Source organism: Miniopterus schreibersii, assembly GCF_964146895.1.
Source record: "Miniopterus schreibersii genome assembly, chromosome: 4".
Lineage (NCBI taxonomy): Eukaryota > Metazoa > Chordata > Mammalia > Chiroptera > Miniopteridae > Miniopterus > Miniopterus schreibersii.
This window is the reverse complement of record NC_138105.1, coordinates 74,128,512-74,151,945: the sequence shown is the minus strand read 5'-3', so window position 1 is coordinate 74,151,945 and position 23,434 is coordinate 74,128,512. Positions and strand designations below refer to the sequence as shown.

General features: G+C 58.2%; 3 protein-coding genes across 4 annotated transcripts; 1 reads left to right on the top strand and 2 right to left on the bottom strand.

Annotated features, from left to right (window-relative positions):
• Window positions 1-5,455: 5,455 nt before the first annotated feature.
• On the top strand, window positions 5,456-15,745 carry CRLF1 (cytokine receptor like factor 1). 2 transcript variants are annotated; one of them, XM_081134932.1, is made up of 9 exons: window positions 5,456-5,852; window positions 10,309-10,590; window positions 10,914-11,043; window positions 11,208-11,377; window positions 12,347-12,504; window positions 12,582-12,750; window positions 14,597-14,784; window positions 14,873-14,920; window positions 15,412-15,745. In XM_081134932.1, exons 1-9 carry the CDS (start codon window positions 5,741-5,743, stop codon window positions 15,430-15,432), a joined length of 1,278 nt encoding a protein of 425 aa, XP_080991058.1. In that variant the 5' UTR covers window positions 5,456-5,740; the 3' UTR covers window positions 15,433-15,745. The 2 variants fall into 2 exon arrangements, with proteins under 2 accessions (XP_080991058.1, XP_080991057.1); XM_081134931.1 differs by having other exon boundaries at window positions 5,673-5,852; window positions 14,878-14,920.
• A 296-nt stretch (window positions 15,746-16,041) lies between these two features.
• Window positions 16,042-20,049, bottom strand: REX1BD (required for excision 1-B domain containing; the record flags this gene model as incomplete). The annotated part of the gene is given in 9 exon segments (XM_081135478.1): window positions 16,042-16,264; window positions 16,890-16,969; window positions 18,092-18,115; window positions 18,119-18,172; window positions 18,176-18,207; window positions 18,210-18,284; window positions 18,654-18,714; window positions 18,808-19,041; window positions 20,020-20,049. Coding segments are annotated over 9 exon segments (663 nt in total). The 3' UTR covers window positions 16,042-16,191.
• Window positions 20,050-20,295: 246 nt separating this feature from the next.
• Window positions 20,296-22,579, bottom strand: UBA52 (ubiquitin A-52 residue ribosomal protein fusion product 1). Its single transcript, XM_081134955.1, has 5 exons — window positions 22,564-22,579; window positions 21,669-21,911; window positions 21,387-21,473; window positions 20,568-20,670; window positions 20,296-20,484 (listed from the first exon to the last, which is right to left on the bottom strand). Exons 2-5 carry the CDS (start codon window positions 21,769-21,771, stop codon window positions 20,391-20,393), a joined length of 387 nt encoding a protein of 128 aa, XP_080991081.1. The 5' UTR covers window positions 21,772-21,911; window positions 22,564-22,579; the 3' UTR covers window positions 20,296-20,390.
• Between the last annotated feature and the right edge of the window lie 855 nt (window positions 22,580-23,434).

The following is a 23,434-nucleotide window of genomic DNA, read 5'->3' as shown; positions in this document are numbered from 1 at the left end:
AGGAGTCTATTCGCCAGAATATCTGGGAGGGCTTCCCGGAAGAGGCTACGTTTGAGCTGGCCAAGCCAGGCAATCGAGGCAGAAGGAAGCTGCGTGGAACCTGAAGCAGGGAGGGTCTAGTCAGGAGAGGAGGGAGGTGGAGATGGAGCGTCTGCCAGGCCTGGTTCAGCCAAGCCTTGGGAAGGTCCCTGGCATTATCTCCTTTGACACCCGTCAGGGGGGCGGTAACTTGTGCGCAGTTCGCCTCCTTTGAAAAGCCCTTCCAGGTCCTCTAGGGCTCCCCCAGCCTCGCCTTCCTCTGGCCCAGCCATGATCCACGGATCCGGAGGATCTGGCCCCTGCTCCCCCAGACTGGGGGCCCTTCGGCCCAGGACTGAGTGGGATGAGGCACAGAGGTGCAGATAAGGATGCGAGGGGTGTTGCTAAAATTTCTAATTGTCTTGGGAAAACCTGGGACAAATGGACACTTCTGGTTTCCATAAAAGCTGCACTCCAAGGTGACAGATTGTAGCCCCGTGAGTCTAGCGTTAGGTCACCCTAGCTTCCTCTCCGTCAGGTATGGGAGTGGAGGCTCCCTTCTTAACCTGGGTCCCCTGTAAAGATGCCCCCTTCTCCCTAGAGTGTCTCTCACAGGTGCTTGCCAAGGCCTAGCGGAGCACCTTCTACGCTCCGCCCCCGTAGACGCGGTGGCAGCCACGCGGGGTCTATGGGTCAGAGGGCGCCGCAGGTTCCGGACCAGGAGGAAGGAACAGAGGTGGGGGGTTGGAATGGCGCACGCTTTCTCCCCGGCCGGCCGCCCCGCTTTCATGTCCGCGGTTTCGGCCAGCCCCCACGTGGCTTAATCAGGCGCGGCTGTGCCTGGTGAACCCCGAACATCTGGATCCCGGCGCGCCCCTCCCCCTCCCCCTCCCCTCGGGGGCTATGCCGCGGCGACCCTGCGGCTAGAGCCTTCAGCCGCTGTTTGCTAAAGTGTGGGGAAACCCCGAGTCTAACCCACAGTGCGCCAGTCCGGCGCCTAGAGGAAACATCCCCAATTTCGCTGGTGGGAAACCTAGGCCCCAGGACCCCTCGGCAGAGTTAGGATTCAAGCCCACACATGTCAGTTCCAGAGCCACACGCGCTTAAGCCTTCCACAATTACCGCCCTGCATTTATCTCAAACAAAACACTTCCCGGGCATTTTCTTGTAACAACCCTAGGACGTGCTAGTAGTAATTCCCGATTTGCAGATGAGTAAACTGAGGCTCAAGGTGACAAGCAAGAGAAGAAAAAAGACAGGCAAGACTGCGGGTGCGCGCGCGTCGAGGATGAGAGGCGTAGCTTAGAGCGCAAAGGGAAGTACACACCGAGGCCTTCTGCAGAGGGGGAAACTGAGGCAGGAGGGGTTGGACCCCTGGCCTAGGTCTCCGGATAGTAGGAGTGAAAAGGTTTGATTGCCGCCCACCCAACCCCCTTTACGCAACTAAAGGCCGCTGGGAGCCGGAGCGGAAGAAGGACTCGGCCTCGGCCCCCCCAGGTGAGCCCCCTCGCCCCTCCTGCAGTTCCCGAGGGAGCGGGTCCAGGTGAGGGGCGGGAGGGCCGGCGGGCGGCCAGGGTCGGATTTCAGGAAATCCGCCGACATTCCTTCGGGGCTTAAGAGGGAAAGTTGACTCGGCGCCGCCCCGCGCCCCCCGCCCACTTCCTACCCCCTGGGGCGGCCCGGTGGGGGCGGCAGGCGGGGGGCGCTGCGGCCAGCCTGGGTGTGAATCAGCAGCGGCCTGGCGTCCGGGAAGCAGCGCCCGAAGTCAGAGCGGGCACCAGACAAGCGCCCTTTGTCCCTTGCCGCCCTCCCCACGACCCCGCTGACCCCCACCCCCAAGTAGGGTACAGGCTGGGTAGAAGGCATGGCCTTTTGGCGCCAGCGATTGCTGACAGTGGGGAGGCAGGGGAAAGGAGCACAATGTCTCCTAACTGCCAGCACCTACTGGATCCCAGACAGCTGAGGTTCTACGGGGTGCAGGAGGGGTAAGGAACCCAGGCTCAGTGCAATGGCCCTGACCTGGACCTAGGCAGCTCTGGGACTCCCACCTCCAATGCCTGTAACCCAGGCATCCCAGCTCCCCAGGCTCAGCCTCCTGGGTAGAAATGCTAAAGTCCCCTGGTCTTATGCACACAGGTCCTGAACCTGATTCTGCTGCCCCCAGCCCCCCAGCCCAGGTCCAGAACCTCACTGTCACCACTTCCTGGGAACACTGGCCTGAACCACAAGACAGCTAATCTTTTGCTGAGCCCTAAGCAGGGTTGGGGGTGGGGGGGTGGAGACAGTGTCTCATGGGAGAGGCAGCTCTGTGCCCTCCTCATTCCCACTGGCTCTGGGTCCCTATGGGACCCTAAAGGTGCTATAACCATGGCTTCCTTCCAGTGGCGCCTCAATGCCCTGGAATGACGCAGGGAGCTGGGGCTAGAAGGTCTCCCCCAACCTAATTCAGTGTAGAGGCTGAAAGACTAAGGAGGAGGAGCCCCTCCCCTGCCTATGTGGGGCCCTCCCTCCATCTGCCCCTCAGTACATTCCCAGCCACCTTCAAGGACTTGGGTCAATATTTGCTAGAAGTTCCATCAATGCTGGTTCCTCTTCCTGTGCAAAGAGGTGGTGCAACTGGAGAAGAAGGGGTTAAGCCACAGGGGCACCAAGGGTAAGCAAGGGTGCACCCAGAGGTCAAATCTTTCCTTAAAGTCAATGGTATGGAGTCAAGGTCACCCAGGGGTCAGAGGGCACACTCCTGGACAGAGCTGGACAGGATTGGGAAATCCAAAGGATCCATATCCTTCTATAGGTAAGGGCCGGAGAAGGGTGGCTACTGGCTTGGGTCGCAGGGCATGTTAGGGGCATAGGCCTGACTGGGACCCTAAGCAACATGATTCACTGGGACTGAGTTTTCTTGCTGCCTGGAGGGACTGAGAATTCTCTATCTTTTTATTTTGCAAATGTTCGCTGAGCTCTTCTCCTGTCCTGGACCCAACATGGGGGTCCTAATGGCTCTCAGGGTGCTCACAGTCTAAAAAAAATGTCACCAGAGAAAAGCGATATTTGAAGAGATGTGTTACAATGACCATTTTTTACAAAAAGGAATGGAATAAAGAGTGTTGGGAAGGGTGGGAGGTCCTGTGAAGGCGACACTTGACCTGTGACCTGATGGAAGAGAGAGCACTAACTGGGGGAAAATTTGGGGGAAATGCACTCCTGCAGAGGGAACAGCAAACATACAAATACCCTGCCTGATGTGTTTGGGGAAACGGCTGCAGTGGCTGGAGTAGTGAGTAGAGAGGAAGGGGAAGAAGAGGGTGGAGGAGGGGAGGGGAGGGGAGGGGAGGGGAGGGGAGGGGAGGGGAGGGGAGGGGAGGGGAGGGGAGGGGAGGGGAGGGGAGGGGAGGGGAGGGGAGGGGAGGAGTGTGGCAGGGTAGAGAAGACCTGCTTCACTTCTTTTAAAAGTTCCCTCCTCTGCCTACTGTGCAGATGGAGACAGGAAGGTTAAGGGGGAAGCACAGAAGGAGGCTGGGCGACACCCCAGAGGGAGATGATGGGGCCTGGACTTGAATGAGGTGGGGGAAAGGGGGTCAGAACTTCAGGATGGGGATGTATTTTGGAATCAGAGCCAACAGGACTTGCTGATGGATGGGACGTGGGGGATGCACAAAGGAGAGAGCTGTCACGCACGCCTCCAGGTCTCTGGCCCGAGCACCTGGGTGGATGGGGGAGCCTTTTCCTAAGCCCCAGGGATGACTTGGGGAGGAGCAGAGATTGGGGGGAAATATCAAGATTTTCCTCTAGAAGTCTTCCAAAAAGAGAGTCAAACGTTGAAGTGGGGTTAGGGGTGGCACATATGCTGAACACAAGCCCATCCAAGAACTGCCACCTCCACTTAACCCTCTGGACCACCCACCTGGCAGGTGGGATTATGGCCCCACTTTTCAGAGGTGACAAACTGAGGCCTGGGGGCCACCTCTGCTCCAAAAGCACATGTCCCTAGTGTTCAGTGCTATGCTAAGCACTTAGATCACTTAGATTGTGGGGCTCTCTGTTGCACTGCATCTTCGGACAGAAACCCTTAGGCTGGCTAGGAGTTACCCTCTGTGCGGAGGGAGAAACTGAGGCAGAGGCCTGGCTGGTTCCAGTAAAAGGCTTTACTGCCACCCAAACCCATCCAAAGTCCAGGTTTGGGGGGGTTGCACCGAGCCCCCAGGACCTGAGTCTGGAGACCCAAGCAGCAGGGGTGGAGGGAGGGCAGCCCTGAGCAAACAAGGTCGAGGTTCCTAAGCCCCCTCAGACCCTTTTACCCCCTTGGCTGGTTAGGTACAGGCGCGAAGGGTCCAGGCCTCTAAGGGAACCAGGTGAAGGGAGAGTTAGAGACCCCCTCTCAGAACTCGCGGCTAGGGGCGGGGCTTCGACCCAAACCCTGGGCCGGGCGGGAACTCTCATTTCAGGCTCAGTTTCACTGTGGCCTTGGAGTTCAGAAACCCTTTTATCCTAGGCGCACTGATGGACTAGGGACCGAGAGGAGGGGGATGAGGCGTCTGGGCTGGAAGGGGGTCCCGAAACCCAAGCAATGGCCAAAAATAACAACACAGAGAAGGATTCCTCCGTAAAAAAAAGTAAGACAAACTAGCATCGCTCCCGGCGGCCGGCGTTACCTGGAGTCGGCGGGCGGCGGCCGCCGGAGCGATTACTCACTGCGTGGCGCACCCCACCCGCGGGCCGCTGAGCGGATTTTTCCGTGGGGGGTGTCAATGAGTCTGGGGGGGCTCCTTACCGCTCTCCTCCTGGGCATCGCTCCTGCAGGCTGGCGGTACCCGCACAGGGCCCCGTCCCCGCTCCCACGGGGGCCCTTTTCCCCCATCTGCCCACGCGGGAGCTCCCTCCTGAGGCCCCCCAAGCGCTCCGAGGAAACTCAGCCCCATCCCGAGCGAGGGGAACTACTGAGCCAGAGTGAGTGCCAGGGACTCCGTGCTTCCAGCTTCCCTCCAGCAAACCCTGGGCCGGAGGTTGCCCGCGAGGACGAAGAGAGGCAGGATGCAGTGAGAGGGGGGCCGCTGGGCCGAGACTGATGGGACCGCCACGCTGATGGTGTGGGGCGAAGAGGGAGCAACTTTCAGGCACCTGGGAGGAAAAAGGGCTGGAGATGGAAGCAGGCGGGGCTCAGGGACCACTCAGTGGGGTGGCGGGACCAGAGCTGGGGTGCTGGCTGAAACAGACGACTGCGGGGGGAGGAGCGCGCCAGGGCTAAGGGCCACGGGGGACATTGAAGGGGCGGGGCACAGGGCCGAGAGCAGGGTGCAGGGAAGTAGGCGGGAATATGGAAACGGAGTTGGGGGCGCCCGGTCCCACATTGGGGGTGGGGAGCCTGGAACTGGCCGAATTCGAATGGAAGGTCCCAGACCAGTAGGGGTTGGGTGAGGGGATTCTGGGCCGCGGGACAGAGAGCGCGCGGTGTGCGGCGGGGCGGAGGCCGGACGGGTGGGGCGCGCGGTGCCCGCGGGCAGGCGGGCGGCGGAGAAGCCGGTGCGGGGCCCGCCGCCCCCCCCAACCCCGGGCCGGGGGCGGGGCCGGGCGGGGCCAGCGGCGTATTAGCGCCTTGTCAATTCGTCTGCTCAGACTTGCTCTGGCCTCCGCGCCAGCGCCCAGCGACGTGCGGGCTGCCCAGTCCGCGCCCTCCCGCGCCCCGCGCCGCCGCTGCCCGCCGCGCGCCCCCTGCAGCGTCGGCCCCATGCCCGCCGGCCGCCTGGGCCCCGCCGCCCAATCCGCGCGGCGGCCACCGCCGCTGTTGCCCCTACTGCTTCTCTGCGTCCTCGGGGCGCCGCGAGACGGATCAGGAGCCCGTGAGTACCCGGCGCCCTGCTCCCCCCCTTCCCGCCTGGGCAGAGAGCGTGCGCCCTGGGGGCAGCCGCGGGGGGGGGGGGCGGGAAGGGAGCGCAGGCGCCACCTGGACGGCCGGGGAACAAAGGAAGGCGCCCCCGGCACGGCCCTCGGGGCGCCCTCACCTGCGGGGCGCACAGCGCAGCAGTCCACTGGCCTGAGGGTCCGGCTTCCGCACCCGAGGCCTTACCTGGGCCGCCGGGCCGAGGACGCCCGGCCGGGTCCCCGGAGTTTGGGGGGCCCGCGTACTGGGACCCTCTGCGTGCGGAGACTCGGCGGGCGCACGCAACAGCGTCCCTGACTCCGAGCCATGGAGACCGAGGGGCACCGATCCTGGGCGGGGGCGCACGCGGAAGGCGCGCTGGGTGCCGGCCCCGAGCACCCCCCGCCCCGTGGAGGGATGAGCCCCGGGAGGAAGGCGGGGCGGGAGGGGGGCGGCTCTGGCCGCCTGGCGCGCGGCCCGGGGTCCCCGGGGACGCGCCTCTCCGCGGGCCGGCGCCGCCGCCCTCCCCCGGCGGGACACTGCGCGCGGGGGTCCTCGGAGTTTCAGCCACTGGGGTCCCTCGGAACCGTTCCCGGTCGGGCTGCGCCGGGCTGGGAACCTCCAGCGAGAGAAATCTTTGTGAGCCAGTGGGTGAGAGGGAGAGGAATCGGGAGCCAGTGAGTCCAGGCACCGCGGGCCCAACCTTGAGTTGGGGGGCCCCGGAAACCCACAGCCGGGCAGGCCAAGACCCTCGCCCCGTCGGGAGCTCCTGGCCTCCCGCACTCTCTGTTCTCCACCCCAAGCACAACCCCTCCAGGACACAGTCTCTATATCCAGACCCACTCTAGGACACACCCAGAGACACACAAAGACACACTGGCTTGTGGCCCATCACCCTCGCCCTCAGACGCACACACTGCATCCCAGATGCACATTCGCACACCATCAGGGCGCACACACATTCCATCCCTGGCACACACACTTTCGTGGTCATACACTCATTCCTCAGGGGATATAACACAGGAGCATACACACAGGCACAGCTGTCCTAGACACTCATAGTCACTCCACACACCCATCCAGACACACAGGTTGCCCCAGGTGGACACACACTGCTGCCTGGGTCGCCCCACACTGCAGAGCTATCTGCAGGCTCATTGCGGATGCTCCTCCAGAAAGGGCAGGGTTCCCGCACGCCCTTAGGGGCACTTGCCAAAAACCCAGCATCCCAGAGTGCCTGTGCAGGTGAGGGGCTGCGCAAGGCCCTCCCCAGGTCCCTGAAGACCTGTGAGTGCCAGTGTTCGTGGCAGGCTTTGTTTCCCAGCCTGTAGAGCAGCAGGGAAGGTGGTGGTGGTGGTGGGATTGTTGTTCTGTGTGTGTTTTTTCCTTTAAGGGGGAAGAAATTAAATAAAAGATTCTCACACCTCGGCAATATGTTTCTACTTACGGTGTGTCTTAGCACCTGACCAGCAGGCGGGTGGGTTGTAAAGTGTCTGCAGGTACCAGTGGGATGGGAAATGGGGACCCCTGTAGGGATCCTGGGATGGAGGTCACCCTCCTGTATTGCTTGCAGAGAATCTCACACTTTTCCCTTTTAAAACACATGGTGTTCCTTTTTAATAACGGCAATGGCTCCAGATTGGGAAGTGGGGAAGGAAAAAACTTTTAAAGGCCTCAGCATTGTGAGAACGGCATGGAGGCAGGGATGTAGGGTGGGAGGGCTGTCCAAAAGACTAGCCCAGGGATCTGCTTTGGGGAGCCTTCTAGGAGGCCCCCTAATCAGTCCAAGGGCCCCCCAACCTCAGTGGGCTGTTTCCCTTGGAATGTGTGCATCCTGGCCCTAAGTGCCTTGACCCATTATTTAGGGAGTGTGGAGCCAGCCTGGACCCCAGAGCTGGGAGGGGCTTTAATCCTCATAGTTCCTAGGCACTCTGGACCTCATGATCTCATCTCATTAATTTCCCCAGCAGGTAGAAAGAGTATACTTTCCTCCCATTTTATGAGAGAGTAGACTGAGAACAGGCGAGGGAAAGCCAATTGCTCAGGTGCTCCAGCTGAGATTGGCACCCACATCCCAGGAGGAGACAGCCTCCCTCTGACCTTTCCTGCTGGAGCTTGGGGTGGGGGACTGGCCTGTTCAGGCCCGCCTGGCCTTGCCCTCTCGCCCCGTACCCCCCCCCCCCCGCCCTTGGAGGGCAGCTGCAGCTGCTGGCATGGAGCAAGGCTAGTCCAGGCCAGGCGGGTGTGGCAGAGGGGCAGTGCCCCCCAGCCAGCACCCCCCAGAAAGCCCTTTCCTAACCAGGCTATGAATATGGGGGGGGGGAGCAGGAGGGATTTCACCCATCCCCTGAGAACTGGGAGTCGGCCTGGGGTCCAGGCAGGCCTGGCCTGCCCCTGCCTCCCACCCTGCTGGGGGTGGGGGCAGGCAGGAAGTGGTGGGTGGGCCGGGGCAGAGATGCTGGCACGCCTGAGTTCTTGCTGGAGGAATTCAGAATTAGCTAGCGGCTGGCTGCCTGGGACCTCCGGGGCGGCCCCCTGCACCCCCCCAACCCCCGCCTCCTCAGCTCTGGCCCGCTCAGCCGGCTCCTTCGCACGGATGCTGAGACCTCCGGAGAGCCCTGGGCCAAGCCTCAAACGCAACTGTGATTCTAGGTTCCAGCAAGACATGGCCCTCAAGCCAAGTTTGCCCCAGAAAATTGTCAGGGCTGGCCCCTGGAACTGTGTCCACCCCACCTCAACCATCTGGGGCAGTGAAGGCCAGCACAAGGCAGCCATTGGCTTTTGTGGAGGGGACATCCCAGGGGGGCAGGATCATCCTGTCCTTGGCTGCCATCTCAAGGAAGCTGGGCTGCCCTTCCCTCTACCCTCCTGCAGTCCCTTCTTACAGTTGCCTGGGGATCCTTTAAAAATGTAAATCCCTCCCCTGTTCAGAACTCTGGAATACTCCCTGCCAGTCAGGCTCCTGATGACCTCTCAGACCTCATTTCCTACTATTTTTGCCCCAGGACTTTTGTACTTGCTGCTCCCACTGCCTGGATACTGTCTCCTACATATTTTCATGGCTGCTTCTTTCACTTTATTCAGGTCTCAACTCAAATGCCACCTCCCTAGACAGGCCTCCTGGGCCATTGAGATGCCACTAATGACTTGTGCTTTACTGTCTCCCTCTTTATTCTCTTAGACATTTGTTCTTTTTCCTGCTGCTTTCTTGGGTTCAGGGCCACAGGGGCAGAAATCTTGGGTATCTTGGTCACCATGGTGCCCCCATCTCTTGGCACACTGTCGGTGATCAGTGAAAGGATTGAACAAGTGAGGGAATGAGTCCTCACAACTGCCCTTGGTGGAGAGAGAGCCTCCTTCCCAGACTCAGAGAAGTGCCTGGATGGAACTTCCACAGTGAGCTGGGGGCATTCGAACCTAGGTCAGCCTGGCTTAAAGGTCCCAGAGAGTTGTCCTGATGATAATATTTTCACTCCTTTCAAACAACAGCATGTGTTTGATACCTTGATGCCCACTTCCCAGATGGGGAGACTGAGACTCAGGGAGGGGTTTCAGGGGCTTGGACTGTAAGTACCCACCCCCTTCTCTAGCCCTTGGTTTCCCTGTGGGTAAAAAAATCTCCTCTTATGTTCTAATCCCAGAAGAGGGCTGGCCCCAATTGCCAGCAGGAGGGGAGGCATAAATCACTTCATCCTTGAGGCCTAGTGCTCAGCACCCAGCTCACAGAACCCAGTTTAGGAAGTCACTTCCTAGAATCTGATCACCATAATGGCCCTGGGAACCAGGAACTTTCTTGTTCCCATTTTGCAGATTAGGAAAAATGAGTCAAAGGACAGACTGAGTCAAGGGACTGAGTCCAGTCCCTTTGAACAGTGGTTGGGGCCCAGAGCTTGCCCCAGCCACCTTCCATTCCAGCACAGAGCAGGGCTTTGGAGATGGACAAATCTGGGTTTGAATAGTGTGCCCTTCCCTCAGTGAGTGACCTTAGGCAGGAGACTTGATCTCTCAGAGCCTTGGTTTTTTTAACCCATAAAAGAGCGGGATTTTTATAGGGTATCCCCCACAGAGACACCTACTGTCTGTGAGGCCCTGGGGATATGAAAGAACTCACAATCTTTTATTTCTAACTGCCAAAAATAAAATGAAAAGAAAAAAAAAGTCAGAGTGTAGGGCTTTTCAGAACTATATGCAAAGCAAAAGTGACTTGAATGTGAGTGGGCATTTCTGCCTGAGGTTTGTAACCACTCAAACCTTGAGTAGGTCATTGATGAAGTGGCTTGGATGAACTAGCTGAACCTCAGTTTCCTTATCTATAAAATGGGTATAATAGTAAAGAGCTCCTTTGCAGGATTGCCAGGAGTCCTGGAGGTCCTAGCATGGTGGGGATTCAGGGCAGTTCTACTCCAGGCCTGACAGGCCCTCTTCTCTGACCCCAGACACAGCTGTGATCAGTCCTCAGGACCCCACACTCCTCATCGGCTCCTCCCTGCAGGCCACGTGCTCAGTGCACGGGGACTCGCAGGGCCCCACTGCAGAGGGCCTCTACTGGACTCTCAACGGGCGCCGCCTGCCCCCTGAGCTCTCCCGCATGCTCAACGCCTCCACCCTGGCCCTCGCCCTGGCCAACCTCAACGGATCCAGGCAGCAGTCGGGGGACAACCTTGTGTGCCATGCTCGAGATGGCAGCATCCTAGCGGGCTCCTGCCTCTATGTTGGCTGTAAGTGGCTCCCAGGATGCTCAGGGGTAGCTTTGGGGAGCAGCATCTCTCACTGGAGAGGGGCATGAATCATGGGCCCTCTGGCCCAGGGCTGGATGGTGGGCATGCGCACTTGCACAAGTTGAAAGGTATGGGCCTCTGGGTGGGAACGTGAGCCTGGAGACACCTCCACCACTGTCCCCAAGAGAGCTCATGCAGGAGTCATGCCAACACCCACCCTGTCCACCCTCCTTTCACTCTGAGGTGGGGCTGCCTGGCGACCAGCAGCTCCTCCACCTGTCCACAGCTGGTCCAGACCCTCAGCCCCTGCACCCCCTCCCCAGTGCCCCCGGAGAAACCCTTCAACATCAGTTGCTGGTCCAAGAACATGAAGGACCTCACATGCCGCTGGACACCGGGGGCCCATGGGGAGACCTTCCTCCACACGAACTACTCCCTGAAGTACAAGCTGAGGTTGGTGATGACCCTTGGTGACATGTGTCCCAGCCTGGCTGTGAGGCCTTTGCCAAGCCTGTCTGCCCTCTGAGCCAAGTGTCCTGTCTATACTCTGGGACTGCCATAGCGAGGTATGAGGCCCCTAAGGGACCCTTATGTGTCCTCACCCCCTGCCCCTGCAGGTGGTATGGGCAGGACAACACATGTGAGGAGTACCACACGGTGGGACCCCACTCCTGCCACATCCCCAAGGACCTGGCCCTCTTTACTCCCTACGAGATCTGGGTGGAAGCCACCAACAGGCTGGGCTCGGCCCGCTCAGATGTGCTCACACTGGACATCCTGGATGTGGGTGAGGCATCTCCCGGGGGGGTTCCTGCCCCCACCCAAGCCCAGCCATGGCTGCATCTCTGGCCCAACCCTGCTGGTTGGGGTAGGGAGTACCCATCAGTCCCCAGCCCCCTGAATCAGCCAGGATAGTTCCACTCTGCAGAGAACACCTGGCCTGGCTTCCTCCTCCCCCTCCTCCTCCTCAAAGCCTAGGTGTGCCAGAGGGCCTTCACCCCCCAGCTGGGAGGGGGTTGTCCAGGTCTGAGGCACCCCAGGAAGCCATAGCCTGGAGCTGGGGGGGGGGGGCAGGCAGGAGGCAGGAAATGGATGATCTGTAGCAGAATTGGGCCTAATCTAATTAGGGTGTTTCTCAGCCCTGAGCAGGCCTGTGTCTTAACCCATTCAGCCCCTCACCAAGGCCTCAAGGGGAGAGCCAGCTCTCCCTGCTTCCCACAGGGCTCCCAGAAGGATCTCAGATCCATCCTGGCTTGGAGCCACCCCCACCCCAGCCTGCTTCCCTCTTTGCTTCCTTAAGTCTTGAAGGTGTGGTGGGCATGTTCTCAGCTTCAGTTGTCCCTCTGCACCCAGCAAGGCTGTCATACTGAGGACCTTTGTAAGGTGGGAAGGAGCTGGAGGTGGGTGGTTGATGGCCCCCTGGCCTCCTGGGAATAATAATAATATCATCATCAGCCAGGCAGTGTCTGTTTTTACAGAATTCCCTGAAGATAGGATTATGTTTCTCCTGTCACAGATAATAATGGTGATAACAGCTAACATTAATTGAGTGCTTCTAGGCGCTGAGTGTTTCCTGAATATTGTCTAATATAATCCACCCATGCTCGAGGGGGTGGGGTGGAGGGGACGCGAGGGGTAAGGGGGGGACACGGAAGCAGGTGCCACCTAAGCCACTTGCTTTGGGATTTGAGTCCAGACAGGGGCCAGCCAGGTCCCAGGAGCCCATGACTAAGCCCTGTCCCACCCCGCCTGGCAGTGACCACCGATCCCCCGCCCGATGTGCACGTGAGCCGAGTCGGGGGCCTGGAGGACCAGCTGAGCGTGCGCTGGGTTTCCCCGCCCGCCCTCAAGGACTTCCTCTTCCAAGCCAAGTACCAGATCCGCTACCGCGTGGAGGACAGTGTGGATTGGAAGGTGTCCGTCCCGCCCCCGCCCCGCCCAGGCCCCGCCGGGTCCCCGCCGTGGTCCCTGACCCTCCCCTTGCCGCCTAGGTAGTGGACGACGTGAGCAACCAGACCTCCTGCCGCCTGGCCGGCCTGAAGCCAGGCACCGTCTACTTCGTTCAAGTGCGTTGCAACCCCTTTGGCATCTACGGCTCCAAAAAGGCAGGGATCTGGAGTGAGTGGAGCCACCCTACGGCTGCCTCCACCCCCCGCAGTGGTGAGCACCCCAACATGGCTGGGTGGTTATGGGACCAGCCCTAAACCAGCCTGGGCTTGGGCTTCTGTTTTCTTCTTTTGTTTTTTCAGGAGAGCAGAGGTCTCAAACTGGTGGCCCCAGGGCCTAATTTGGCCCCTGGATCTATTTTCTTTGACCTATCATTTGAAAACAAACAAACAAAAATTTAATCTACTTGAAGACATTTACAAATAGGAAGTTTTAACACAAATATCCTAGGTTCCCTAGAAAAATTGTCTAGAAAATGTGACAGGACACAGCCAGTGTTGCTCTGAAGTCTCTATCAGCAAAGGCTGCCCCTTCATGCCAGGTCCTCTCTCTCTAGCTGCCTCATCCCCAACTGGCCCGTTTCACCCACCTGTACCCCTCCCCAGCCCCTAAGGGCAAGTGAGTTTGAGACCCCTGCTTCAAAGGCTGTTGGGCTGCTAACTCTCCCTCTGATGGGCCTCAGCTTCCCCTTCTGACCCAGGTAGGGGGCTGGGGATGATTAGGGGCCTGGGTCTGGCTCCCCTTCCCATCTGGGGTTCCTCTGAGTCCATGGACATCCTTTGTCTCCTTTGTGAAATGATATGAAATCTGTTACTTGAAATGTCTGGCTTCAGCTTACCCATCTGGAAAGTGGGGATGATAATGACTCCTGTCTCAGACTATTGTGCAGGTGAGATGCGATAACCCATGCAAAGTACCCTCATAGTGAGCACCACCTAAGGCTCCCTTCCCCTGCTCATCCCATGGTTTCACCCCAAGGTAGGCCTCTTTTCTCAGATGAGGGGACTTTGGCCTCAGAAGATTTAGCCAGACCCCAAGGTCACACGGGGATCTGAATTCAATTTGCTGAAGTCCAGGACCAGGCTCACTCCTGTGATGATGGGGAAACAAAGGCCCAGAGAGGGTCTCAGAACCAGGGAGGGGTAGAGCCTAGCTCCAGCCAGCTCCCCAGCCCCCTCTGTGGGGCCCTCCAGGTTCTGGGGTGGGCGGGAGCTAGCATGACCGGGAGGGGCTGAGCCTTGGCCCCTGCTCGTGCCCAGCACCTGCGATTCTTGCACGGGAGCCAGCAGGCGGCTGCGTCTGCAAAGGAGGCTGGGGAGGCTGGGGGAGGCCAGCAGGGGCCTGGGCTGTGCCAGGGCCTGTCAGCGGGTCCCCTGTGTTATTTATGACGTGAGGCCGATGTCCTTATCCGCCGGCCTGTTCAGGGCTGACTGAGTCCAGCAGCTGGGCCGCAGGCGGGCCTCCCACCTGGCCCTCCCACCAGCTCCCGGTCCCATTGGCTCATGCTCCCAGGGGCTGTCTCCTTTCGATTCTGTCACTCTCTTCCTCTCCCTTTCTGTCTTTCTGCCTTTCTTGGTTTGTGTCCCTACACCCCTATGCTCTCTGTTCCCCCACTTTCTCCACCCCTCCTCCTCTCTCTGAATCTCCATGGCTGACCCCATAGCTTTGGCCGTCCCTGCATCTCCTGTGTTTCCTTGTCCCCATCTCTCAGTCTCTGCTTCTGTATCTCTCTCCCTTTCTCTGCCCCCTGCTCTGTCTCTGAGTCCACGGCCTGGCTTCTCACCTTCTCCTCCAACCCTTTCCACTCACACCTGGATCAGGCCACAGGAATCAGGTTCCTGGAGGAGATGTGGAGGAGGAGCCCCTTCCTTCCCCTACCCCCCACCTCCTCGGGGGCGCAGCTGGGCTGCTTGGCTGGGCGGTGGAAGGGACGCGGTCTCGGGGAAATGGGGGGAGGTGCCCGAGGGGAACGCGGTCAGCCACGCAGGGACCCTCCCTCCATTGCCCGCGCGCGCCCTCTGTCGGGCGCGCGCTAATGCTGCCGCTTCGCCTCCATCAGAGCGTCCGGGCCCGGGCGGCGGGGCTTGCGAGCCGCGGGGCGGAGAGCCGAGCTCGGGGCCGGTGCGGCGCGAGCTCAAGCAGTTCCTCGGCTGGCTCAAGAAGCACGCGTACTGCTCGAACCTCAGCTTCCGCCTCTATGACCAGTGGCGAGCCTGGATGCAAAAGTCGCACAAGACCCGCAACCAGGTAGGAAGGAGGGACCTGTGGGCGAGGGATGAGGGGTGTTGCAGGGAGGTGGGTGCACAGCCCCGGACACCACCTCCTTCCTTCCAAGCACAGGACGAGGGGATCCTGCCCTCGGGCAGACGCAGCGCGGCGAGAGGTAAGGGGGGCCCAGGTGGGTGGGAGATAGGGAGAATTAGGCCTTCCCGGTGGCCAATAGGCTGTGGGCCCCCCCACTCTCATCCTTCAGTTTTATTTATCAGCATTTACTTAGCACCAACTGTGTGCCTGGCCCCGTGGCTTTTAACCTAGTAAGAGCACCTAACTCCTTGAAAATGTCCAAAGTGTAACGTCATCCTGAGGAATGAATGGACATACTGGTCCAAGTTAGCATGTTTGAGCGCCTACTGCATGTTGGGCCTTTGCCAAGAGATTTACCGAAAGAGCACCCCATGGGATGGATAGATATTACTTCTTAGATGGGGAACCAAGGCCCAGGAAGAGGCAGTACCCTGCCCAAGGTAACCCAGCTGAAAGTGGTGGGGCCAGGACCTGAATGGGAGGGGGTGTAAAAGGGGAGTTCCTAAATTGCTGTGCAGTGCTGGCCCCTCCTAGGCTCCCTACTTAGCCTGGCTTCACCTCTGCCTGCAGGTCCTGCCAGATAAGCTCTAGGGGCTGGGGGCCGCCCTCCCTGCTTCATGGAGACCCAGGGCTGCAACCAAACTGGGGCCACCTTTGTACCCTCACCTCACGGTGCCCAAGCACCCTTGGCAGGAGCTGGAATGGGCACTCTGAGCTCCAAGGACCACATCTCTGGCCTCCATGCAAGGCCACGCTTGGGTGCACCCAGTGGGGTGTGTGTGTGTGAGGGTTGGCTAAGCTGCCCAGAACCCCTGCCAGGGCTGAGGGTGAAGAGGATTCATTACCTCCCTCACCCAGGACCCCTCCAAAGAATCTTTTTAAATAAAGGAGCTATTTTAGGTTCCCTGATTGTGAAGGTGAGTTTGGGGCTGCAGAGGCCTGGGGTGGGGACTGTAGGGGAGGCATGAGGACTTCTAATGACCCTTTGGGATTGAAATCCTCCCCTTCCAGAATTTCAGACTCGTTCTCCCCAGGATTGCAACTATCTGGTTCTAAACTCCTTAGAGAGTGTGATTCAAAACAACAGTTTAATCACTCTTGGGGGAGGGAGTCTTTCACCCTCCATCCCTGCCTCTATGGGGCCCCCTCAACAGGTATACACACCCCAGCACCCAGGAGACAGAGAGAGTAGAGCAGCTGCAGATGAAGGGCTCTTTATTGTGGGAGGTGTGGCCCCCTCACAGAGGGTTAACAGCCCGGTCGGGCTCCACCCCATCCAGCTAGCAGTCAGAGCTAGGCACTACCCAACCCTTTTCCCATTTCCCTCAGAGGGTCCCTGGGGAGTCACCATCACTCAGCAGATTCTGCATCAAATCTGAGGTCCTGGAGAACCTTGTTGATGGCTTCCATGGTTTTAATTACCCTATAAGAGTGGATGGGAACTATAAATAAAACCCAGATGGGGCAAATTAGCCTCCACTGTGCAGCTCTGAGGGGGCTGTGGCAAGCCCGGGGCCCCCCTGCCCACCACCAAGCTTCCAGGCAGCATTAGCAGCCCAGGATCATTTGGGTGCCTGGGAGCAGGGGTGGTCTTGTAGGTCACAGTGGGCAGAGAGAAAAGGCCATCTTGAGTGGGCGTATGCCATTAGGAGGCTGTACAATGTAACTGGCAGATGTCGAGGGGGTGTGCATGTGTTTGTGCGTGGGGGGGCGAGGGCAGGAATGTGCAGGCGTGTGCTCGATGGGGCCTGGGTGACCGTGTCCAAGCTCCAAGTTCAACCATGTAAATGGCATTGGTGTGTCTGAGATGTGCAGCTGTCCCAGAAATGAATAGCACATCTGGTGTGGAAATGGAGGGTGTGTGCACTGGGGGAATGTGCTGTGTTTCTGGAAGCCACCAGGTGTGGACTCCAGTGTGCACACCCTCAGGGTTGTGTGCAGGTCCAGAGGGTCTGACAGTGCCAGCCCTAGGGCATACTTGACTGGGAGTGCATGCCTGGCCCATGTGCAAATCTAGCATGGCCAGCCCACTGGGAAGAGACACTCACTTCATCTTCAGCTGGTGCAACTGCAGAGTGTCTTCCTGCCCTTTGAGCTCTGGTGCCCCCATCAGTTGCAGCTGGGTCACCTGGTGCAGGGGCGAGAGGGGGCAGCAGGGAGGATATCACTGCAGGCAGAGGCCACCCCCTGCCCTCCCACACAACCAAAAAGGGAGCAAAGGGGTGGGGCCATGGCTGGGAGTGGCCAGGGAGGTGCTTAGTGAGGGAAGAGCCTGGGATTTTTTTTTTTTTTAATATATCTTTATTGATTTCAGAGAGAGGAAGGGAGAGGGAGAGAAAGAAACATCAGTGATGAGAGAGTCATTGATTGGCTGCCTCCTGCACGCCCCCGACTGGGGATCAGCTCGCAACCAGGGCATGTGCCCTGACCGTACCTTAATCTCCTGGATCCTACCCTAGGTCGATGTTCAACCTCTGAGCCCTGCCCTGCCAGGTGAGCCTGGATTTTTAGAGCGCTGAGTAGGCTGCACGTTGGTGTGTGACTAGCAATCAGCCAGATATTGGTTACAGGGGCACAGTAGGTGGGGCCTCATGGTCTTGGGGGCAAGACAGGGCCCTATAATCCCAGGGTAGAAGTAGGCCAGAAACCAAGACTGGGATTGGGATCTCGGAGGCGTGGGTGGCCTGGCAATCCCAGTGTAGAATGTGATATGGGTGTGGCTTCATGTGGATTTAGCCAGGGAATAGTGTATCTCAGCCAGGATTGGCTGTACTGCCTAGTACACTGGGCCTTGGAACCCTGGGAAAGGAGTAGGTCCAGAACCTAGGCTAGGGTCAAGGGTTACTGGGAGGGGGAGGGCCTGAAAACCCACGTTGCCCCCTATGCAGAGTTGAGGACTGGACCAGAAGCATTAGGAAGAACCAGAAGGGAAGAGCGTTGTGGGGGCAGGGGCGGGTCATTCAGGACGGCGTTATCCTGGGGGCAGGGACTGGGATGGACAGACAGGTTCTGGGACTAAAAGCCTGGAATGAAACCCAGCGGACAGGTGGAAACAAGGAGGCTGGATAATCTCAAATGGAGCCTTTGTGGAAGATTGAGGTGGGGTAGGAAGCGGTGGGGTCTAGAGCTCCGGGAGCGGAGTTTTGGGGGACTGGAATCTTCTGGCCTTTCGCTCACGTGGCACAGAGTGGACCTAGCAGGCCACCGAGATTAGGAGAGACTAGGTTTGGAATAGGGGGCAGGGCCTCACCGCGGCCAGGCTTGTCTGCTCCAGCTACTGTAGGCTGTGCACGTGGCGAGCGAGCAGCGGCTGCGCTCTGGGGCCTGCCAGCTAGGCCTCCACCACCAGCACCTCCCAGGCGAAGCCTGGGTCACCTCGTGCACTGTGATCTGGTAGCACGGGAAGCCGTATCGCGGGCCCCTACGCAGGTACAGGTGGTGACCTCAGCAGCAGGGCGGGTACTGAGGCTACGCCCCCAGGCTCTTAGGCCCTGCACCTGCATAGACCACCTGAAAGCCCCGCCCCCCCCCATAAAGTGTCCCTGGACCCGAGTGTGGAGGACACTGATTCCTGAAGAGGAACACAAGACAGGCCCATCGCTGCATTTGGGGAAAGGAGATACACCCCCAAGAGTGGGACATTGGGAAGTGGGGACGCACCCTGGGTCGTCTCTGCCTCGGCCAATGCAGCTGCAAGGGTGACCCAGCTCCGCCCCCGGGAACGCCCACCTCCGAAGCAGCCTGGGGACTCAACCCTGCCACCCGTATTCGCCCCTGCACCGGCACTTACTTCCCCAGGCGGTGGAAGGCCTACGGGCGCTCAGCCTGCAACTGCTGGATGCGCTGCACCAGCACCTGGATCGGGGCATCTTTCTACGGAGCAGGGGGCATGGCTGGGCATGAAGCTGGCGCTCCCGAGCCGATAACGCCCTCCCTGCGTCCGTTCATGCTTGGGCCCAGGCTCACCCAAGGCCATATTTGTTCCTCGAGCTCTGGGTCTCCTCTGGCTGACGCAGCTTCAGGCACAGTGGGGACAGCAAGCTCAGCCACGGCCTCACCGGTTGACTGCGCAGTCCCAGCCACACTCGGGAGGTTGCTCTGCTGCGGTAAGCGCCCCCTGTAGGCCCGGAGGTATTCCAGACCCCAGCCTGTGCTGGCCAAACCTGGAGACTCGGAAGGCTGACTGCTTAGGCGCGACACCTACCCCCGACTCTACTTCTGCTGGTTCTCTCCCAGCACCTGCCTGCTTTCATTTGTCCTTGAATGTACGGCTCTGAGCATAGCGAGGCTCTCTGGGTTTGTTTCTATATGCTTATGCCAACACCGACTTTCATCCACATAATGTCCTCCTCACACAAGGAAAACAAATTCATTATATAGTGCCAGAAGACCGAGTGGGATTTCAACGTAGTTTGACATTACAGAGCTCAAGTTGCTCTAGGCTGTGTAAAGACCTTATAAATGATCTGAAGGGAGGAACCTGGGGGCAGGCTGAGGCCAATGGGACCTCATATTAAGTGCAGAGGTGGCCTCCAAGCTTTCTGCTGGAGAGTCACCAGTTTTGAGCTGAGAAGCTTCCTTCTCCAGGGGGGAATTGGAGATTATTAAGTTGGTAGTGGCCTGGCCTAGGGAAGAGGCCAGGGATGAAACTCAACTGACAAGAGACGTAGTAACCGAGATTCCAGCTTTTAGCTGGCACTGCTGGTCCCAGCTATTCTTAACAGTTTCCAAGCCTGGGTTGTCACCTACACCAAGCCCCAATTGTCCGAGGAAGCATGGCCTTTTCAGGGCATCCAGTGCACAGCCCTCACGGGATTTGCAGAAGCATCATACAAAGTCTTAAAAAAAACCCACAAAGGCCTGGCCAGCGTGACTCCGTGGTTAAGCACTAACCTATGATCCAGATCAAGGTTCCATTCCGTCAGGGCACATGCCCTAGTTTCAGGTTCAATCCCCAGTAGGGGGCGTGCAGGAGGCAGCAGATAAGATGATTCTCTCATCATTGATGTTTCTCTCTCCCCCCGCCCTGAAACCAATGAAGATATATTAAAAAAAACCCACAAAGGCCTACCCTTCCAAAAACCACTGGTCTCAGGTAGGACTCATTGCTTCTAAGATTCAAAATTGGTGCTTTACACTAGGTGGGGTGTTCCTAACTTCCTCCTCATCCAACCATACCTGGACACGCCCAGGGCCCAGATGAACCATCGTTCCACCAGTCACTGGCCTAAGGTCTTCATTCCCTTGTTACAGATGACAAAACCAAGATCGGCAGGCGTCCTAGTCTACATGGCAGAGGGTCAGGACCACAGTCCATTTTACAGATGAGGAACCTGAAAGGACAGGACTGCCAAAGACTCTAAAGTCATGTAATAGGGAGTCCCTAAGGGAGATATCCACACCTTGGCCATCTTCCCCACTGGACAGATCAGCCACATGGACACCAGTTACTGCTCCAGTCAACAAAAGAGAAACTTTATTGAGGCCCCAGGGTCACAGGGTTCAGGTAGAAGGCTGCCCTGTGTACCCGAGGTGGTGGTGGAGGGGCCTTATTTAACCTTCTTCTTGGGGCGCAGGTTGTTGGTGTGGCCACACTTCTTCTTGCGGCAGTTGACAGCACGGGGGTGCAGGCGGGCATAACACCTGGGCAGAGACAGGAAGGACTGGTCAGGGTACCTGAGCCCTCTCCACCAGGGCCAGCAGGTTCCACCCCCAAGCATGCTTACTTGCGGCAGATCATCTTGTCGCAGTTGTACTTCTGGGCGAGCTGGCGGAGGGAGGGTTCGATGATGCCACCCCTCAGACGAAGCACCAAGTGCAGGGTGGACTCTATAGGAAATGAGGGTTGGGGAGGTACAGTGACTCATTCTGGGCCCAGCACTTGGTCCATACGTGCAGAGCAGAGCCTTTGTGTGATGGCCACACCAGCCCCTGGGGAATCTGAGGCTAATAAATGCCAACAGTGGTGTCCAGCTGGCTTCCCTACAGGTAAGGTAATTTTTAAGTAGCCGACCTTTTATTTTGCTAGGCAGGACAGTTAAAGCTTGTTGCTGCAAAGAGTGACCCTGATTTCCTTTATAGCAGTTATATTTTTAAACAAAACACGTCTTAAAAAAGGAAAGGTGAACGAGAACATGGGAAATCATTGCCATCTGGAAACACAGGAGACAGTTTCCAGGGATGAAAACAGTATCTTGTAAAGCAAGTCTTTTCCCACCTCCTCTGATCTGGCTAGTGTGGCTCAGTTGGTTGGAGTGTTATCCCATACACTGAAAGGCTGCAGATTTGATTTCTGGTCAGGGTGGGAACAGGAAAGTAACCAATAGATGCCGTGTCCCCCTGCCCTTTCCACTCTCTAAAAACCAAGGGAAAAAATATCCTCAGATGACAACACAACAAAAACAAATTCAATAAGCATGTCCTTAGGTGAGGATTAAAAAACAAAACGCTGCTCCCTCTTCCCCATGCCAATGGAGCCATGAATGCCCCACCTGGGTCAGTCCCAGGCTTCATGAGGCCCTGTCCAGCCAACACACATGCAATACCTTTCTGAATATTGTAGTCTGAGAGAGTGCGGCCATCCTCTAGCTGTTTGCCCGCAAAAATCAGACGCTGCTGGTCAGGCGGGATGCCTGGAGATTGAGAAAAACTCAGTTACTGAGGCTCTGGAGAGCATTACTGGCAGCTCTCCCCTTCCCCTACAGGCCTTCTCCACAATTAACCCCAATCTGTGAAAAGGGAAACCCAGGTAGAAATAAAATGCCTTCCTGAAATTATGCACAGGAAGTACTGGCAAGACCACAGCACCCAGACCTACTCCAACTTACCCTCCTTGTCTTGGATTTTAGCTTTGACATTCTCAATGGTGTCACTGGGCTCAACCTCAAGGGTGATGGTCTTGCCAGTCAGGGTCTTCACAAAGATCTGCATCTCTGCGTCTGCTGGGAGGCTGGGACAAAGTAAGTACTGCAGGCACAGCACCTTGAGCTCCTGGGCTGGCCAGCCTAGTCCCTGATTGGACCCCAACTGCAGGCCCACACCAGTGCCTATAATCTTCCATCCCTCCAAGTCTGCAGATGCAATGAGAAGTACACGGCCAGGGTACTATCTTGCCAGGGACATTTCCCCCAAGAGTGATCTGGAGGTCCTGTCAATCCGTCCTCCCTCCCTCCCCTTCACCAGCCCTAGCCATAGTTCCACAAAGTACCCTTCCTGCAGTTTGGGTGGGAATCCAAACTTAGTAGCTGGCCCTCTCCTCTCCAATTCTAAGCTCATACTCACTCTGGCTTCCTTCTCAGTTACCCCCAAACTTCTTAGACCACAATTCTTGCCTTCGCTCCAACCCATATCTGCCAACCGCGTGCCACATACTTGTTTACACAGGCTTTTTCATTTAACAAAACAAAACAAAAAAAGGCCTACAAAATGGACACTAGCAGCCTCTCCTTTACATAAGTATTAAAGAGGGTAGGTGAAGACCTGCTCGGGGAACGGGGTGGGGGTGGAGGATTTAATACTTCGGCGCGGGCAAGCCATTCTAAAGACCGGTTCGCCTCCCGGGGCCCAGAACCCCAGTCCAACACGCCCTGGTTAGCCGACCGCGGAAGCCTGGCCCGCACGAACGGATTCGGACAGCCCCCTCCGCTGCCCCAGTCCCCGTACCCCCGCTGCCTCCCGCCTGACCCCAAACCAACGAGAACCCGCACGGGCGCCACCACCGACCTGCTCCACCGCCTCGCTGAAGAAAAAAGAGGACGGCGGAACCGGAAACCGCCGAATCGCTGCCGAGAGCGCCTGCGCACCGAGCACGCTGCACGCATGCGTCACAATTTGCGCCGCGCGTCTTGCCCCGCCCCACCGCCGTGTTGCGTGCTGGCGAGCGAAGCCGCGGCGTCTGTGGGCGAGCGTCGCCCACCTGCTTCCGGTGTAGGCTTCCGCCCCCGGGTCACCTGGAAGACTGCCACAGTTTACAAAGTGTTTCCACCCGCTCCTTCAGGGTCCGCTGAAGACGCGACGTTGCGGGCGCTCGAGTACTTATTGGGTGGAGCAGACTCTTTTGTGCTAAATGGAAGGCATTAAGCAGGGGGTCTGCGGGTCCAGGAAGCGGGGGTGTGGCAGGGAAGGTAGGTGGAGGCGCGGGACCCTTGGGAGCCACCTAGGTACCTAACACCCAGAGTCAGTTATTCTAAAACTTTCTGGCGGCTATGCGCTGATGGATTTCCGGGCAGCGTCCCGGGGGAGCCGGGAAAACAGGTGGGACTGGTGCATGAAAATGGAGTGAGGCCCTGGCCGGTGTAGCTCAATTGGTTGAGCATCGTGCTGTGCACGTAAGGGTCACTGGTTGGGTTCTGGGTCAGGGCACATACCCAGGTTGCTGTTCAATCCCCGGTCTTTTGGGCGCCACGGGAGGCAACCAACCCATGTTTCTCTGTCACATAGATGTTTCTCTCTCCCCGTCTCTTAAAATCAATAAAACAAAAAAGAGAGAGAAGGAAAATGAGGTGGGACCCAGGAAACTCCTGGATGGCTAAAAAGTGGCAGGGACGTGAAAGAAGTGAGGACCTAGAAGTTACTTTTGGGTTTGGCAGCATAC

Coding starts and splice junctions, on each gene's coding strand:
- CRLF1 (XM_081134932.1), top strand. CDS start 5,741: ATGCCCGCCGGCCGCCTGGGCCCCGCCGCCCAATCCGCGCGGCGGCCA. Junction 5,853..10,308: donor GCGAGACGGATCAGGAGCCC/GTGAGTACCCGG, acceptor CTCTGACCCCAG/ACACAGCTGTGATCAGTCCT. Junction 11,378..12,346: donor ACTGGACATCCTGGATGTGG/GTGAGGCATCTC, acceptor CCCGCCTGGCAG/TGACCACCGATCCCCCGCCC.
- UBA52 (XM_081134955.1), bottom strand. CDS start 21,771: ATGCAGATCTTTGTGAAGACCCTGACTGGCAAGACCATCACCCTTGAG. Junction 20,671..21,386: donor AGACTACAATATTCAGAAAG/GTATTGCATGTG, acceptor CATTTCCTATAG/AGTCCACCCTGCACTTGGTG. Junction 20,485..20,567: donor GACAAGATGATCTGCCGCAA/GTAAGCATGCTT, acceptor GTCTCTGCCCAG/GTGTTATGCCCGCCTGCACC.